Source organism: Anser cygnoides, chromosome 4, assembly GCF_040182565.1.
Source record: "Anser cygnoides isolate HZ-2024a breed goose chromosome 4, Taihu_goose_T2T_genome, whole genome shotgun sequence".
NCBI lineage: Eukaryota > Metazoa > Chordata > Aves > Anseriformes > Anatidae > Anser > Anser cygnoides.
The window spans coordinates 27,627,417-27,646,747 of NC_089876.1; the positions used below are offsets into that span (position 1 = coordinate 27,627,417).

A 19,331-nucleotide genomic window follows, 5' to 3' on the forward strand; every position below is an offset into this window, starting at 1 on the left:
TATCAGAGATCTTTGTGATATTCCATGAGTTTGAAAATCAAATGTATAATGTGACCTGTAGGGTTACGTGGCTAGCTTTGGACAACATGTTTCTGAGGCTCTTCCATGCTTATCTTGAAGATGTTCTGACTATAGGCATGTTTCTCTTTTCAGGGAAAATCTTTAATGGGAATTTTGTTACCTCTCCAATTCCCACTTGCATATTAATTTAAGAGGAGAGCCTACAATCATCATGCAAGATCTTTTGGTTCTTTAAAAGAAAAAGTAAACCTGTTGAAATGATGACGATGACTTGTATGTTTAATGTATCTGGCCTCCTTAAGAAAAGGAAGTGGACTGCAGGTGTCCCCCTCCTTCTGCCCTCAAAGAGAATAAAGTTTCGGTCTGCAGTTTCTCAGATTTAAGGGAAGGATCTTGGTAACAAACAACCGGAATAGGCTGCTTCTGCCAAAAACTTGCTGCTCAATCCATGCATTATCTTCACTTCTACTCTATCTTCTACAGGAAGCCAAAATGAGAAAAACAAAAAGCAACAAACAACCAAACTGAATCTGCAGGTGATATGAAGTAATGCAGACAGAAAACTGTCTGTGGTTTGGAAAAATATAACAAGATACATCATGCCTGAACAGATCACTGCCTCAGTTAGTGGTATGAGAGGTTACTTGCTCAGAATTACTGAGGTGTACTGACAGAGAAAAAAAAAAGAACAGAAAACAAAACATTTCCTCATTATCACCAGATAAGACTTTGAGACTGGGTTTGCATTTTCATTACATGATTAGATTTTGCTTGAAAAAACATAGGCAAAAAAGTCTCTACAGCACCAAGCGGGAGAAGTGAACTGAAACACTATCCTAAACAAATGAAAGACAAGTGTATCCCAAAATATGTTTTCAGATTAATTACACAAGCTTTTAAGAATCATGATAATTATACATCTTGCGTATTTCTCCTTCAAATAACATGTAGTTAGAGGTATTTATAGTAAGCATTAGAAGAACCTACTCTTGAATCAATGCTATAACCACTGTCAGGAGTAGACGCCAGCGTCTCAGGAGGGGAACATCTCACAGAGCCAGTGGAAGTGGAAGAGTTTGAAGAAGATGCTGCACTGCAGCAAAGAATCAGGTAGTTTCTCCAGAGCCCAATGTAGGAGTCACTGCTTGTAGTAGTATTCACTTTCTTTGCATTGATAGGGCTGCTATTTAAAAAAACAAAAACAACACCTCAATACGGTAAAAAAAAAAAAAAAAGAAAAAAAAGCTCACCAGGTTTCATTTTGTTTCTGCATTGAATTTATTTTAAAATTACATATATGTCCTTGTTTCCACAACTGTTGACATGGTAAACTCTGAACAAATTATTCAGAATAGACCTGTACATCAATAACATATAATAGTCAAACTTGTTGAACTACAATATTGCCAAACGCATGAATTAATCTTTACAGCAGATAATTTTTCTTCCAAATACAACTGCTTCAACTTTTTGTTACATAAAGCTGAATTAAACCCATAGAAAATACTAGCAGTGCACGTTATCTCATTGAAACATAATAGCATTACAATGATGATAAATCAAAAATGAGCTTACTTTATATCCACTTGTGGAGACAGCAGATGGAGTCTGGTATAAGCAAATGTCCAAGCATAACTTACAGCTGTTGGGCAGTGTTTTGGAAGATTTTCCTGTTTCATAAAACTTGAAAGGCTTATAATCCATGGATCTAGGCCTTGAGTCACATGTGCAAATATCCATATATGCGATGGACTGACCACATCAAACTGGTGGCTGATTGGGGAGGAACTCCAGTCAGCCAAAGTTTGTAAATCTATTGAACTGGGACAGTAGAGTAAAGTAGTCTGTGTGTATTTGGGAAAAAAAAAAAAAGAAAAAAAAAGAGAACAAGAAAAAATTATATCCGTGCATATTAAGTAACATTCTTTCATTGTTAAATACCTAATAAAATCTTAAGTGTCAAAAGCATACTTGTGCATACATAAAGACACATTACTTAATTAAACTTAATTCATATTGTTTTAGAGAAGTTCCTAATATGGCCAATGACAGAAATACACTGCTTGGAAAGGAACTGGATATTAGGTAATCGTAAATTATAAAAAAAGCTTTTTGACTCATAATTATTCCAAAAGATTCTAGACTCTTAAAGGCTTACTACTGAATTCCAATTCATTTCCTAATCCCAAACACAGAAAAGCTTCTCTTTGATACTTAAGATTTAAAGATAAATATATAATAAGGAATTCAGCTGTTATTTATTGGTACTTATGGCTCTCATCATGGATAAAGGACACACTGCTTGTTAGACACTATATAGCTGCAGAAAAAGTCATTGGCCTTTCCTTCCAATAACTTGTGATCTGTGAGTCAAGTGGAAAAAAAAACAGACACAGACAAAGGTATGTGTGTGTGTCTGTGTGGTGGTGGACACATTATTGATGAGAAAATGTACAATGATGTCATCAGCTTCACAACATTTCTCAATTTTTTTGAGACCCTGGGAGGGCTTTTTTTTTTTAATGCATCTTTTTTTTTAAAAAAAAAAGGTAATAAATAGCTGACAAAATTAGTCTGAATGTAATGACACTGATTTAAAATACATACCATTTATCTGGGACAAACAGATTTAGAAAAATACATCACCTTACATCCAAACTAACACGAAACCTCTCCTACCTGATCAGCCCCAGTAAGATGTATGAAACTCTCCAGGATAGAAGCACTTAGTCTGTCCATTACATCTATAGCCAACTCATCATCACTCTACAAAATACAAAGCATAAAGAACTCAAAGTCAAGAAAAACACTACCCTTTCATTAAGGAGTTAAATGAATATGTCATCAGCTCTTACCTTAGAAATTTCTAAAAGTGTAAACAAGGCCCTTATTTCTCTAAGCACACTGACTGCTAATCTTCTGGTTGCAGGCCTTGTGCTGCAAAGAATGACCAAAGCGAAGCCTTCCACCACATGAAATACATTGGAATAAAGGGTCCTCTCCAGAGGAAGGGTATGGGCAGCCCCGTTGGATACACCACGCTAAGAAATAGATCACGGAAGTTAAACAATTTAAGAAAAAAGTAAACACGGCCAAGTTATAGTTCCTTTATTAGCACTTACCGAATTAATTAAAAGGTATTTAGGTCTTGTTTGGATACTAGTCATATTCTACATTATGAGAATGACATTATATCAGCTACTTGGTATTTTTTTTGTCTCTCTCTGAATTGAGTCCAAACAAATACCACGAGAAAGTCTTTCTTATTTCACTTCCTTACATGAATTAGGTGGTGAAGGCAAAATTAAAAATAAGGAAATCACTCTCTCTTAATACCATATAAAATTATTTGAACCCCTTCTATTTCTTACTAAAAAGTGGTGCTTTTTCTCTAGGTCCACTGTTAAACACTGCTGTTTAATGTATTTCCAGTCCCGCGCATTGACTTTTGATGTAAAGAAAAATGTGGCAATGAATTAGTGTTTAGAGACTACATAGTAATATTATACTAAATTTTTCTGCAAAAATGTTTATTTAAAATAATAGGTCTAAAAATGTTCATGCACTGTAAGAAAGTAAACTGATTTTTTATTATTTAACTGAAACAATAAAGCATACTAATAAAATTGTATGGAGATTAAAATATATTTAAATACCAAAGGACCTTATTTAAAAATACCTGAGAATCTTGGGTTTTATTGTGGATTTGGGCTGCTTGTTTCCACTGATTTATGAGCTGCACTAACATTTTTACTGCATTGTCAAGAAGCGTTGGATGGACATCAGTCACTTCACGCACAATAAAATATACAAATCCTGAAAGAACATCTTCCCGCCAATCTGGAAAATCAAGCATTAATGCTTGGAGAGTATTGAAAGCCAAGGCACGAAGTTCTTCATCCATATGAATTGTCAGCCTGTTTAGAAAAAATACCAGTATCATCACCCTAGATTTGCATATTTTTAACAAGCCTTTACAAATTAAAGTTTGGTGTTAACTCTACTTTCTTTACTGTACAATGTAGACTACTTCCACAAAGATGCATCTCTGCGCTGTATACACCAGAAATTGGCTACTAATAGAAGATCCTGCTACCAATACAGTAAAATAACACAAGAGTTCATAAAACTGAATATGAACATGCAATTTTCAAGACTGATCAAATTTTTCAGATGTGCACAGGTCTGGGGCCCCCAGCAAAGGAAGGATGTTGATCTGTTAGAAAAGGTCGAGAGGAGGGCCATGAAATTGATCAGAGGGCTGAAGCACCCCTCCTATGAAGAAAGGCTGAGACACCTGGGGATGTTCAGACTAAAAAGAGAAGGCTCCGGGGAGACCTTATTGCTACTTTTTAGTACTTAAAGGGGGCTTATAAAAAAGATGGAGAGCAACTTCTTGCTCAGTCAGATAATGATTGGACATGGGGTGGGGTGGTTTTAAACTAAAAGAGGGGAGATTTAGATTAGAGATTAGAAGGAAATTCTCAACTCAGAGGGTGGTGAGGCACTGGAAGAGGTTGCCCAGAGAAGCTCTGGATGCCCCATCCCTGGAGGTGTTCCAGACCAGGCAGGATGAGGCCCTGGGCAACCTGGTCTGGTGGGTGGCATCCCTGCCTATGGCAGTGAGGTTGGAACTAGATGGTCCTTAAGGTCCCTTCAGACCTGGGACATTCTATGATATTAGCATGCATCTGAGCAATCACCTTAGCACTCACTGTGCAGGTACCTTGTGATGTATGGTTTGTTTTCTTCAAATTAAAATCCAAAAGAACAGATTATTTTTGGAGATAAAGCAGCTTGAGATTGGATATGAGTAAAAGCTCACAAAAAAAAAAAAAAACACATCACATTTGCATATACAGTTTAGAACTCTACCATAACTCAGCCTGTTATGGTAGAAGAAACTTATCCAGTACTGTGTTATTAATACTTCTTGTCTTCTATGCCACTTTTAATATTGAAGAAAAAAGTGTTATAAAAACCTTCTTCTTGCACATCATTACAAAAGTTCATATACATATAACTCAATATACTATATACAAATGAGTTTGTAATTTCAAAACTAAAAGCTATTCTGTATTCCTACACCAAGACCTTTCCTACATTAAAAATAAAGAAAAAATAAAAGGAAGTTTTATTGCTCTAGTAATAAGCAAAGACTGCCTGTATGTACCACAACTACATATTCTTACTGAATGCTCAGATTACCCACTCGCAAACCCCTGGTCACCAATTTATCTCAACTACTTATCAGTAGTGATAAGGCACATTCAATTTCAAATGAGATAAGAGATGGAAGAACATGCATAGTGTTCTATGCAAAATGCAAAAAGGAAGCAGGTTACGTAGAGAGCATGAAAAAAAGTCTCCCATTAGTGTTTGTCTCATATTTTGGTAATGTCAGATAAGCACGCCTTTACAATAATTTGCAGTTTTATCAATAGGAAAAAAAAATGACAGTAGTAACAAAATGATAAAACAAGTGTAAAAAATAAAACAATAGAAATACCTACTTTCCAGAAGTTTATCTCTAAAAACAAGTGCAAGATCTTCCAAGTTAAATTTACCCTCCTGCTCCTCTAGCCAGTAATACCTGATCAACTGCTGAGGTAGAACAATAGGAGGAATAGATTCTGTATGCAGTGGACTTGCACTTTATATTGCACTGACAAACTCTCTGTTATACAAATAGCTTTTAAAAAGAAGCATTCACTACGAGCAGAATTTCATTTCCCTTACCTTGCAAGCAATTCAATGAGGTCAGTCCTGCTCATGCCATCTGGAATCAGTCTTGGGATAGCAGCAACACAAGTTCTGAACAAATCGATCTTAGGTTTTCTTTCACCCCTACAAAACCAGTTTATAATCAACAAAACAACAGGAAAATCTACGTCAGTATACCACAAACATTTTCAATCTTATGTCAAAACTAAAAAAACAACTGAAAGTTTTTAGCATTAACTAATGAAATTAGCCTTAATTTAATATTCAAGTAAAAAGCCAACATGTGTAATGTATTAATGATGGCCTCTGAAACCACATACATATAATTTAACTATGACAATGAAAATACCGTAATTTTATACATACGTAATCATGTCTTCAGGTTCTTTATTGGACATCTGCACACTAGTCATGCACATGGGTCTTCCAACTTCTTTGTCCAAATGCCTAAGAATGCTGTCCAGCGCTTTTCTGACTTGAGGATAGTATATTGACATTCCTGAAATGGCAAAGAGTTCCGATAACCTCTTTCACTATTTCATGTTCTCATTTAATTTTTACATTTTTATTAAAATATCTGCCACATTCAGCTTGGGACAAATTTCTTATTGTACAGAAGATGACATGAAACACACTTTAAGTATCAAAAGAAAAAAAAAGCATATTAAATGAGCAGTAGGAGGCATTGTATGAATGTAGAAGTTTCTTTCAGGAAGAACATAAACATGGAAATAATCATTAGTTGCTTTTTTCCGTTCTGAGCATTTTAGTTCTATGTTGAAACAGTCCCTTAGAGACAACTACCTCATCTGCAGAAGATCAACAGAGCAAAGGGATCAAAAATGTCTTACTCCACTTCAGCTGTGTTTTGAGACATTCTAGAGTGCCATCAAGGGAACAAAAATTGCCACGCTAATTACCACAGTAATTGCACTCAGTCTTCTATGTGCTAATTTGGCTGTGCAAAACATATTTTAAAAAAGCCAAGGATCCTTTTATATACACCAGAAGTTCAATATTGCGTAGCAGCCCTCTCTAAAGAATCATGTTAAAACATACTACCATTACATTCTCGCTAAGAATTAAAATAAATACAGAAATGAAGTTACGCAGATGTGCTCTTTGAGAATAACTGAGAACTTACCACAAAAGACTATAACATACCTATAACTTTTGCTTCCTCATCTGTCAGAGTTTTATTAAGAAAGATTTTCTTCACACGCAGAGTATTTCCTGAGGGAAGAACAACTCCTGTTGTTGGCATTGGTGGTTCACCATCTTTCTGCTGCAGACTATCTGCTATGACAAGGAAGACTCTGAGGCCTATATTCATTCTCTACAAAAGCAGCCAAGGGAAGAAAAAGGAAGTAAAAAACAGAAGGAATTATAACATTAAAATAACACAGATGAGACAAACGCAATTTGCATTTTCCCTTTTTAAGCAAACAGTATTAGTAGGACAGACATTATTTAAAATGTTACATATTAGGATAACGAAAGTATCAAGAATAAAATTTAAGCCTCAACTGCCTCCCCATAACTCTGATTCCAGTTAACTGAATTGGCATGGACAAATATACTGGATGTTTTACAGTACACAGAACTAAAGGACTCAATATGAATATTGAGAATGATACACTGAAGACAGGCATTGTCTCATCTACTAAACTGGGTCCTGAACTATAAGAAGCCATTAGGACTTCCCTGAAAAAAAGGCTTTTTGGTTATACTGTAAGAAATACTCACAAATACTGAATTTATAGTTGAAATGAGTCTAAACAGCAGTAGTTATTAGCTTACTAACCAGAAATGAAACACCAATTGTATGCAACTGCAATTACTTTAGTTTTATCCCCTTTTGATATTTCAAGCTTTCAAAACAGCTTGAAAATAGCTAACCACACTCCCAAAAATTTGCCCCAACACTCTGTTCTCAGTGCATGCAAAGAATAAGCTTATTTTACCTCTGGATTAATAGTAAAGGTTTTAGGTGATTTTCCAACACTAAGAAGATCAAATATTATTTCTTTCATTGCAAAATCCAAACGTTCCTATAAAGGAAAAAAGACTGATATGATCATCTTGTTTCTGTTAGTATGCATAGTTTAATTTATGCTTCATTGGTACCGGGTATTATGTCTTAAAAGTTTTTTAAAAAATAATAAAAAAATCCCTCCAATTTATTCTTATGAATTAATACTCCTTTTAAAATATAGTACCGTTCAACAGTCTTTAATATAATACATTAAACAAAAACCCAAAATACATCATGGTAACATTATCAGACTGGTAAAAGCCCACGAGTTAGGAAATGGATCAAATAAGGTTGCCTTTGCAACCTCAGATTAGCTCCTTTTTGCATTATGATTCAGGTTTTCTTTGAATGGTTATATACTATGTTTACATGCAGTTTCAATCCATTTCAATTCAAGAGATGCCAACTGAAAAAACTGTATAAAATTGACATATCAATTTTTTGTTGTTATTATTATTTTTTAATGAATTTGGTTCAATCCTTGAAGTTCAGAAATGTACTACATATGCTAGAAAGAAAAATAAAACAACCCAGTCTGATATATAAGACAATTGAACATTCCCTTGAAAAGTACATTTTATTCCTGCTTCTGTTAGGTAGCTCGTACAGCTGATGACAGTTGAGTTAGTTAAATAAAGTTTTCACAGTAGGTTACTAATTACATCTACTTCAGCCTGAGAATGCCTGATTTCAGTCCCTGGGATCTCATTAGTGTAAGTGCCAAGTTGAAAACCCTGGTTGTCTTACAAAATTTTATCTAGTTTGGAAGAAACCTGCACCGAAAAACAGGAACTTCATTATTTATTTTCTGCTGAACTTCAGGTCTCCAGCTGTTTAACACATGAAAAAAAAACATACCAAACACTTAAAAGCATTCAGAAACTAGAATGAGAGGGGCAACAGGAGAATTCACCATGAAATCGTGTACTCAGAACAGAAACTTTTGGTAATAAGGTAAATAAAGTATAGGCTTTTACAGTAAGGCTGAAGCAACGAACATCTACTAATTAAGAGCACTCTATTTCACTTTCTGGATTTTCTCTGAATTTTACAGCAAAACAATGGTGAACAGGACTAATAAGAAGCATCTTGACTTTCCCAATAATCTGTTCCAGTTTCATTTTATACCCAGTTCATTCACTAGCCTCCTGTTGAAATTTGGGTATGTGCCCATTGATTCCAACAATTAGCTTTTCTGTCTAGGCAGTACCCATTATCCCATCCAACAGCTTCCTGTTCCTACTCATTTTTCAAGGTCTTTATCCCAATGTATCTTCCCAATTTCAATTCAGCTTTATTTTTTGTTTCCTTCTTTCTCCATTTAAGTCAGTTTGTTTAATATTCTTTCTGTGGCAAACCATGCAGTAAGGAAACAGAAGACAGATGGTCTTTCTTTGGTCCCAGGTGCCGTGGCGCACATCAGTATGACAGACAGAAATCAGGAACAGAGATTTTAGGGAAGAGTTTTGTTTAGTTTCTGAAGCAAGTAGCCAAAACACAGATCAGATGGAAACTCTAAATTTAAATCACAAAACCCCAGTCTCTACTGAGAGCTTGCAATATTTTTTTTCAGACACTTATGAGTTCTTTAACGTTCTTAAATTTCATGATACTCAAGAAGTCAAACAATTTTTTCAGCTCATCCCCTGACACAGTTGAGCCATCTTATTTTAAAAAATTGCTGCACAACTCTGTTCACGTTGAACATGTTTCTTGAAATAAGCTGAACTGTACTGAAAGGCTTAAAGATTTGATAATTAAGAAGAGGAACCCTAGCAAACAAATACAGATTGTGATGTGTGTTTTTTCTGTGTGAACAGCAGCAGATCATTTTGGAAGCTGACGCACAGACAAGCTATCTATAAGATGGGAAAACTTAATCTATAAGGTTATAGATGAGTAAGTATTGTATCCTGAGAGATCACATCCTGCATACTAGGACAGCAGAAGCACCCAAAATAATACCAATCATAATGCAATACAAACTACAAACTAATGCAAACACTGCATACTTTTCTTGTCTATAAAAACTAAACTCCACGCTAAATAATAGTATCTGGATATTACTGTTCAGATGCTATTCCATTATAATATATTTATAAGAGACAAATAGTACTTATATTATTGTATTATATATATGTACACATGCCCAAGGCACAGCAATACAAATGTAAATACTAATCATAATATTCATAAACAAGTTACTGAAGCTTAGGGAAAATAGTTTTGTGACTAGTAGAAATGAATTAGTCATTCCATTCTGTACATATATTTGGGGAAGTTTTATTCAATATATAAAACCGTTATAATGCAGTACAAATATTTAAAAAAATAACCTTTAATTTATATTTCTTCCAAATAATGTTCATACTATTCTCATACCTCTACCTAGACATATTCTTACCTGAGCAATGAACTGAATAATCTTCACAAATATATTCAGAGGTGTGTCTCGTGGGACCACACTACGTGATCCTTTTGGAAAAAGTGCTGATACAATGCTCATGAGACGACTACAAGAATTGAAAAATAAATATAAGTAGTCAAAACATTGTTTTAAAAGTAACTTTTTCTAATAGCATAGATGTTACAATTCAAACCTAGAAGGAGTGTGAGAGTTACTACTACATAACACAGAAGCATATGACAGGTACAGCCCTCCGTTGTCGCAGGGAACACTATAATGGGTTCATTTATAAAGTGACTAAGATCCTACTTTGTAATTCCTCCTGTAGGAGGAAGAGCAAAATTTGAATGACTATTCCAAATTCTCATTACACTAATTATTAAATCCAAATCTTATAATTTCTGGACTATACTTAGTGATGGTCACTTCACACCCTAGTTGTTCTGGTACCATTATTGCCTTTTAACTAAATTTCCCATTTCTTATCTCTCCATTCAATTCTGTCATCACATATATAAAAAGACAACTGCAGATTGTCTTCCTTCTCCTGTTCAAACTAAACAGGTTTTCTTGGTTTTCTCTGTTAAGATGTAGTCTTTGTTTCCCTATTTACCCAACAAGCCCATCCCCAAGGTGGCTTCAAGATCTTTTTTAATGTCACTAGGAAAACAAAACAAAACAAAACCAGCATAATTTACAATCCCTTGCACAATGAACTTACCTTTGAGTTACAGTGTTGCTTTCACATTTTATTCTAATAACATAAACCCACAATAACCTATACAAAGATTCCAGTGCAACTCGGGACATTTTGGGATCTTTATTCTGTAAAATAAATGAAAAATACAGTTACTGTTATTTGCAAGACATTCAGAAAATTCTACTATTAATTACTCTTCTGACTTTTGAGGATATTTTTTGTAACAATGAAAGCTGCTGTATTTAATACTGACTACATGTTTTAATGTGTATCCATAAAACCAACTTTATATCACATATTTCCAATACTATTTAAATATTTAACCAATAACTTGAGATTATTTTATAAGTCTCTCACTCTGAAAGCAAAGCATTAACTAACAAGCAGCAATTTCTTGAGATGAATAACAAGAGTGTACTGCCTGAAAGAACTTCATTAGAAAGCCATCGGGTAATGGATGCCTACTTTATGGCAAACTTATACTTTGTCTATAACATGGGAATAGCTGCTTTGGATCAGGCACAAAGTCCATTTAAGTCCAGTATTCAGTTCACGACAGCAGACAGTAGCAGGTGCAGAAGAAAAAGAGTGCAGGGCAAGCATTACTGAATTATGTGTTGTATGAAGTTCTTTTTTGTCCAAAAGCTATTTCTAGGAGCTTAGCTTTGCTCCTCCTAGCTCTTATGTTGTACAAAACAGTGAGTGACCGTAATGATTGTCATACCAGCTCCAGCAGTCCCTTTTCCAGCTGAGGATTCTGACTGCATTTATAATCTTGAAGTATTCAATGGGACTCTTGGAATTGGCTTATATTAGCCAATATTGGCTCGTATTAGCTTACGAGCAGAATAAATTACTCCCAGTTGGCACCTTTTAGGCATTGTCTCAGTTAAGAAAAAAAAAACAATTCTTCCCCATATCTAGCTAAGTCTTGTTTCAAGGCACATTTCTGCCTGATGGCTTGAACCAACTAATTTCACGTTTGTGTGGCCTCAACCACAAGCCAATGAATCAGAACAGCACTGCTACACTGTCCTCCTGGGACAAGTAGAGTGCAATCTCACAACGGGTGTAAGTGGATCTAAGACACAGTATCATGGGAAAAGGATGTTCTCGTCTTTGTTTCCTCCTCAGCAGGCCCACTGCCCCCTCTGCATTGACTCAAGCAGTAAGAAAGTCCAGCTCACATCAGTAAGCTAATGCAAGTCATTTCATGGCTCTACCTGTGCAACAGCCTATCCAAAGAGAGTAACTTGGATGGCTTTAACACGGGTGGGTCAGGACTGTTGGTTTTGGCAGTAGCTTACTTCAAGAAAGAAAAAATGCCCATCACAAAATCGCAGAGGCCACAGTGGGCCTTCACAGACAACATATGTGATTGTTTATCAGAATATCAGAATTAGTCTAAGACAGTGATAACGCTGGTCTACCCTTCTTTTCGCATACATCAGTGGGTTCCTACCATCACCCTTGAATTACGGCATGTGCAACTAGGCAGCGGGTAAACACAGGAAGGTGATATAAACAAAATCTAAACAGTGTAAAAGTGCACCTGCTCCTGGTTAATATTCAGACAGGTGAGGTTTTACTACCCAGTTAATGTACCAGCACCGCTATTGCAAGGAAGCAGCAAATGCTCGCTCAAAACTGTAGGAGAGGGAGAGATTGTGATAGTTTTGATTTCAATCAACCTAAACTATCAAAACCCAATGACACTATTACTTATCTAATCTACAGGCCAACAGTTCTTGGTGTTTGAAGTAGTATTATGAATTCATCGGCACATACATTATCAAAGTCCAAAATGCAGTCTCTACAACTTTTATTAATTGTAACCTACTTGAATGATGCTCTGGTTTTCTTATATCTGGTATTCCAAAGGGGAGATTAACTTAGAGGTCCAAAAGAAAACCAAAATTAAAGTGTTTTTTTTTCTTCTTTTTTTTAAGTGGAACAATATTATAAATACAGCAGTACTTTTAATTTCTTAAGCATTGAAAAATTCCATTATGTCTTCCTATAACTAGGAACAAAACAAGCTAGAAGAAAATGACTTTTTTGGTCTAATTATAGCACACTTCTTGTATACCTGCTGTTAGCATGTCAGTATTTCCTTTTCTCTTTGAGACTGCTGCATCTAGAGTTCAGTATATATGCCTATATAATCCCCCAACCTGCCTGTATTTCAGCCCATTTAGCTGATGCATGATAAATTTTCAAGCACTCTGGTTTTTGTTTATTTGTTTTCTTCCCTAAACACAGTTCTGTTTCACATCCTAAAACTCGTAAAATGGATAAATTATATCAGCAGACTATGGAATACACTTTCAAGAACTGTATCTCTGTTACAAAACAAAATCAGAGCAAATCTACAATGGTCTTACATGACACATTAAGACGAGTCAATGAAACATATCTCAGTGAAGGCAAGGAACAAAATAGCATTTTTTCCATGTTAGTCAAATGTAGTCACTTACTGAAGAAAGTACTTTTTAATACTGATGTTAAACTTTTCTTCTGTTCTGAACTAAAACAATTTCTACTTTTTAAAACCTGCAAAACCAACAGTGTAAAAGTCTTTCAAGTTAGTGCACTGCAAGTTGTTATAATAAATCAGTTTCACATTTTTTAATTGTGAAAATGTTTTCAAGTTTGCTCGCATGCAAAACATTTTTTGGAATAAATTAACAGAAAATAATATATGTACATCTGAATAGGTAATTTACTACCAGTGGAAACATGCATTGCTGTTCAAGGAAACCAGCTGTGATATTGATATTCAACCTTACAAAGACACATTTTCACCCTCTAGGACAAACTGATATTAGATTATTTTCTGATCTTTCTCCTTTACTCTCTGCCAAGAAAAAAAAGATCTTTGAAACATCAGTTATTCTTTGTCCTGTGGCTTCTTAACAGTACTTCAAGCATTTTTACAGAGAAAGGAAAGCACAAAATACAGTGATTAACATAAAAAAACACATTATTTACATGAGACAAAGCAATGTTTCACTGAGTTGTAACAACATATTAACTCACCTGCAGTGTTTCTATTTGTTTTCTGATACTGTTGTTAGATGGCATCTAAATAAAGCAACGTGAGACAGCAAAACATAACAAACATGAGAATGGGGGGCACATGCATGTTAGATGAAAAAAGCACAAAAACAACAGATAGCTGTACAGTAAGGACTCTATTCAGTAGAAATACTATAGTGGCAAAAAACTTTCCTCCAGCTTTCAAGGTTTTGTGGTAACAGATGCTAAGTTTAAACTAACGAAAAACTCTTCTACCGAACAGTGGTGCAGAATGATTGACACTTTTCCCTTCCACTTCAGCAGCTTTCCTGTATGTTCCTTCCTCTCCCCATAAGAAGTGGTAAGGATACCATTGCTCATCTCCATTCAAGAATCAGTTTTCACGGATTCACTGAATGGCCGAGGTTGGAAGGGACCTCTAAAGATCATCCAGTCCAACCTCTCACTGAGCAAGATCACCTAGAGCACGTTGCGCAGGATGGCATCCAGGTGGGTTTTGAATATCTCCAGAGAAAGAGACTTCACAACCTCTCTGGGCAACCTGTTCCAGTGCTCCATCACCCTCACAGTAAAGAAGTGCCCTCTCCTATTCGGCCAGAACTTCCTGTGCTTCAGTTTGTGTCCAAAACTGAACTTTCTGGCAAATCTGCTAAGATTACCTTATCTAAATACTGGTTAGAAAAGTAGGCAAAACATTTTTACAATACTGACCAGTGTCACCATCTGTTACACTTCAGTGTGTGAAGAAACACTCTGCTGAGCTCAAAGCTACGATGACAACACAGCTACTACACAGGTCAAGGCCATCTATGCGTACTCCAAGGGTACTCCCTTTGGTAGACTCCAGGTCTAAAACCAGCTCTTACTACTAACTTAACTGCTATTTGCGTTGGTCCACACCCGGACGTAATAATCCTTCCTCATAGCAGTAATACCAAGAATGAAAAAGGGAAACAAAAACAACCAACCATCCTAACAAAAATCATAGCCTGCCTTCTTTAAGAAAAGCTAGGATGTTTTCTCTGCAGACTAAGTCTGCTTTAAGGATAACTAGAAGCAGTACGTGCTGAAACCACGTGCAAATGGCTTATAAGGACAATAAATCTTGCTAGTACTGGATCAGGATTCAGATGACAATGTATCTACAGTTGTCAAATGAAATAACTGCACTGAAATACGGCAGGATAAGGTAGGCTGTGACCACAGCATGCATTGGTTACTACGGAGGAACTGCCAAGGTGCGAGCTTTCACCTCACAGCAAATGGGAGATCAGTGGCAAGCTTAATTCCCTGCCACTGGAGTGTGGCCACACAGCATCCATTGCTAGGCAAAAGTTTGCACTTGGCCGACAGCAGGGAATAAGCTGAGCACCAAGAATCCATGGCCTACGTCACCTCTTGCTACTGGGCCTATGCTCTTCATAAGAGTGTTCCTGTGACAGAGTCTAGGTCCTGGCATTGCTGCAGCCCTCAATTTGTCAGGTATCCCTCCATGTGTTAAGGCTGGATGAAACTTATTAGTAAATTAAAGCATTTCCAATAACTCTCAGTGTTACTTTATTAAATAGCATCAAAGACACTAGAGATGATGGGTTTGGAAACCTTGTGCGTTTTATATATTTAAGTAACTGCAAATAAAATAACTTTGGTCACTAGGAGATCAGGAAATAAAATGGGGAAAGGGAAATCTAAAAGACCAAACTGCTGTGAAATTCAGATTTACAAATTAATGAGATTACTTATTACAGATTGCATGCATTTAATTAGCTTCAGAAACAAAGGAACACATTCATTCACAAGACATAGGAGGACAGTTGGGGTGGATTTTTGAAGATTAACCTCAAGCTAGGCAACCCCCCACCCCACCCCAAAAAAAAGAAAAAAGTATTTGGTGGACCAGATTAAATCAAGCCATTAAAATATCCTATCTCATTGATGGCACAGAATCAAGACACTGAAAATTCTGAGTTGCAGAAATTCACATATAAAATTTCTGCTGAATAGAGCCTTACAGTAAATGTGTTAAGCTGTTAGTGGTTAACAAAACTAAGTAAAATATAAAATGCATGCTCAGGAACTACCAGTTGAACTCACTGGCATTTATACTTTTAATACATCCATTATCAGCAATGGATATTAAGCCAGAAAAATGCAGCTCCTAGACTGTAAGATTTTTTTAAAAGCTTTTAAAAACAAAGGAAGCCTCCACAAGCAAAATAAACAGCAAAATAAATAATAATAATAAAAAAGCAAACAAGGCAAACATTGCAAAAGAACTGCCAATGTTAGATGAAAAATATACAAAAACCCAACAAGCAACAGAAAAGTGTGAAAGATGTCATGAAAACAAAATTACTCTTGAAAAAGCAATCCAAGCAGCTAAGCCTGTTCCCTCAGACTACATGCTGGTTTACATATATTCCTAATAAGCTTCGGAACTGTCACTCATACCTAACCAGAATGAATATTGTGGATCAAAGAAAGTATTAAAATCATCAAAATCAATACATCAGGCAAAATCATGAACTATGTTAATCAAAATTAAGGAGAGAAAGTGTACAATTAATACTATAAGAAATTCACAGAAACAAATCCCTGATTTCTAAGCACCACAATCTCTGCGTTTTGTCATTCATAGTACGTTTACAATGCTATCAAATCAAGCCACAAGTTAAAAGACACTGTAATTTTTATTTGGATACCTATCAGAGGCTGTATGTATTATTTCTTTTCTGGAGTACAGATTTACTTTCTATTCCTTCAGTAAGTGAAGAGGTGAGACAAATTTTTTTCTCACATGTAATCTTCACATGCAGAATTACAGTTTGTACTTCCTCTAGCATAAAATTGCATTTATCAGCAGATATCTCTGCAGATATCTATTTCCAGCATTATATAAAATCATAAGAATTTTAGTACTAATGGAAACAATTAACTGTTTTTAAAAAATTACAGTGTCCTTTTAAAAACAGCCAAATATTTGTTGTTTATTTGGCACTAGAACAGTGACAACATATTGGAATAAATACTACCGATTTGCGACAGTTTCTGATTTGAAAAGAATTCTTACCTTTAGATGTGACAAACAGTTCTGCAGGAAAACGTGCCAGTTATTTAAAAAAAACTGTTTCTGACTGACACACAACAGGCAGGTGATCAATGGATACAAAGCCTACGAGTAGGGGGGAAAAAGAATTGATCAAATTGCTCTTCACATACCTCCCAAGTCTTGTACATCGAGAATGAGACACAGTTCGTTCTTGTCTCAGGTTCTCACAGCAACTAGGACTGGTCTCCAGTTTAGCACTGTGCCATAGCCTTTCTTTCCCCTGCAGTAGGACATGCCTGCCAGCCCGGACTGGCTGGTATAAGCTAAGTGCTGCACAGCTCATGGTATTAGCACAGGGCCAGGGCAATGGGACTACGGCGGAACTCATCTCCTAGCAAGGCCTGATCTCAAACAAAGACTGCTGGCAGACCTCACCCTTCTTACAATATTTGCTCTTTCCCTGTAATCAGATCATTCATTTCACGGGGTCTTAAGTGCTGGGAGATGGAACTACCTTTGGAGGGGGGGGGGGGGGGGGGGGGGGGGAACAAAACAATCAACTCAGTTGATTACGATGCAGACTTAAGGTTGTCAGAAATTTTACTGCTCCTCAAAGTCTATTTTTATTAAGTAACAAAACCTGTCTAATAAAATCTGTGAATATGCAAACTAGGGCGATTTTGATTTGCTTTATTTACATAAGATATGTTTAAATACCAGATTTTTAAGAAATACAAGATGGTGATTAATACCAGATCTGACTGCAGATTACCTTTTTGTGGAATAAAAATTATAGAAAGAAGACAAGTAGGTAACTTGTAATATTGATGTAGAAAAGCTTCTGAATTCATAAATAGAACTGTGAATCCTAACATCAACTATTTTATTCTTATATAATGAGTTTAACCATATACAATAATGTATGCTTTATATGCCGAAAAAACACAAAGTATACCAGGAAGGGAGAAAACAGGCAGAATAGGGCTACTAACAGGCTCTATTTTGCTGGAAAAGTCCTGCATGCTGCTTCTATCTTTTAATTAAACATGATTTAAATATACAGACTCCCTGAACGTAAGTTCTTATTAGAAGAGACATTAGGTTAAATAACTATGCTAAAACCATCTAAAATAAGAACAAATATCTATTTCAAGACAACCTCACAAGTGGGATAACAGAGCACATGGCTTGCACAAAAAATAGATCAAAATTAGAGCAAAAGCAATATACACAGTGTGAATTGAACTGTACTTGAACTGAGGAGTTAAGATTTAAATGAATACAGCTGTTAGGTTTTCTTAAGATAATGCACTAGCTTAAAAGCCTAAGATGAGCAAAATGGAGAAGTTGAAATATTTCTTTAAAATACCAGCGAATGCTTCTTTCTTGAACTCAAGTCAAAGGTAGTCTGATAAAGCATCTCCACAAAATTTTTCAAACATGGCACATTCACTTCATTTTTAACAGCCTATTAAAAAAAATACACACATAAATTGGTTTAAAATTTCATGAAGAAGGCAGTAAAAATACACAGTAAGACATCCATGAATTTAAGAATGTTTAAAAGTTAAATTTCATGTTGGATAAGTATTTGACTGTTATCTGTCTGAAATATAAACAGAAACGTAATGAATCATGTCATATACTACAACCACACAGGTGAAAAAGTAATTAAAAAAAACATAAACCACTATTTTTAAAATATGGTCTGCGTTCCATAAATAAAGAAAAGTAAGTAAAGTATATGTCACCAACTAAGAAATAAGAAGGGCACTGAAACCCTTAAAAAGTGTAATTTCATGTATTTCATAAATAATATCCGTAACTTTTTCACTGATCCCTTTTCCGCTGATACACTTTTCTTTTATATTCCCCAGTTCTGAAAGCTAGAAGCTTAAAGGAAAACAGACGCAGGATTTCCAGCTAATCAATAATATAAGTGGTCTTTCTTCAGCTTTCATAATAAATGGAAGAGATGCATACACTCCTATACCTTTTTAAATCAATCTGTCCTTCCATGCAAAATAGCCTTCCCTTCACAAACCACACAGCTACCTTCTTCATTAAACCCCTCCCTCCAAGTCCATTAGCATTGTCTCTGGATACCCCTGATAATCAATTTAAATGTAATTTTGAATGTAGTGCTTTATACAGTTTTGTTTTCCTAGAAGATATCTTTTTTAAAAGTATGCAAGGTGAAGAACATGCATTACAGCAGAAGCAATCATACTTCCCCTAACTTTTTATTTTTTGAAAAAAGAGCCTGAAAGGTAAAACTGATTTTCCTATTTCCTTACTCTTTCCAATATAATTTAGTTTTTTACTATTGAAACAGGAGTTATTAAAACATATATCA

General features: G+C 35.5%; 1 protein-coding gene across 11 annotated transcripts in view; it reads right to left on the reverse strand.

Annotated features, from left to right (window-relative positions):
* FRYL (FRY like transcription coactivator) overlaps window positions 1-19,331 on the reverse strand; it is a 176,843-nt gene that overhangs the window by 60,309 nt on the left and 97,203 nt on the right. For 8 of the 11 annotated variants that reach the window (XM_066995839.1, XM_066995845.1, XM_066995841.1 and 5 more), the window contains 14 exons: window positions 18,345-18,443; window positions 16,997-17,098; window positions 13,927-13,971; window positions 10,909-11,012; window positions 10,185-10,293; window positions 7,710-7,796; window positions 6,910-7,081; window positions 6,112-6,244; window positions 5,761-5,868; window positions 3,701-3,938; window positions 2,877-3,062; window positions 2,701-2,787; window positions 1,597-1,865; window positions 1,009-1,204 (listed from right to left, as the gene is read on the reverse strand). In XM_066995839.1, coding sequence (XP_066851940.1) covers window positions 1,009-1,204; window positions 1,597-1,865; window positions 2,701-2,787; window positions 2,877-3,062; window positions 3,701-3,938; window positions 5,761-5,868; window positions 6,112-6,244; window positions 6,910-7,081; window positions 7,710-7,796; window positions 10,185-10,293; window positions 10,909-11,012; window positions 13,927-13,971; window positions 16,997-17,098; window positions 18,345-18,443 — 1,935 coding nt within the window. The remainder of the gene's footprint in view (window positions 1-1,008; window positions 1,205-1,596; window positions 1,866-2,700; window positions 2,788-2,876; window positions 3,063-3,700; window positions 3,939-5,760; window positions 5,869-6,111; window positions 6,245-6,909; window positions 7,082-7,709; window positions 7,797-10,184; window positions 10,294-10,908; window positions 11,013-13,926; window positions 13,972-16,996; window positions 17,099-18,344; window positions 18,444-19,331) is intronic. The other 3 variants (XM_066995846.1, XM_048073001.2, XM_048073000.2) reach the window with 1 other exon arrangement.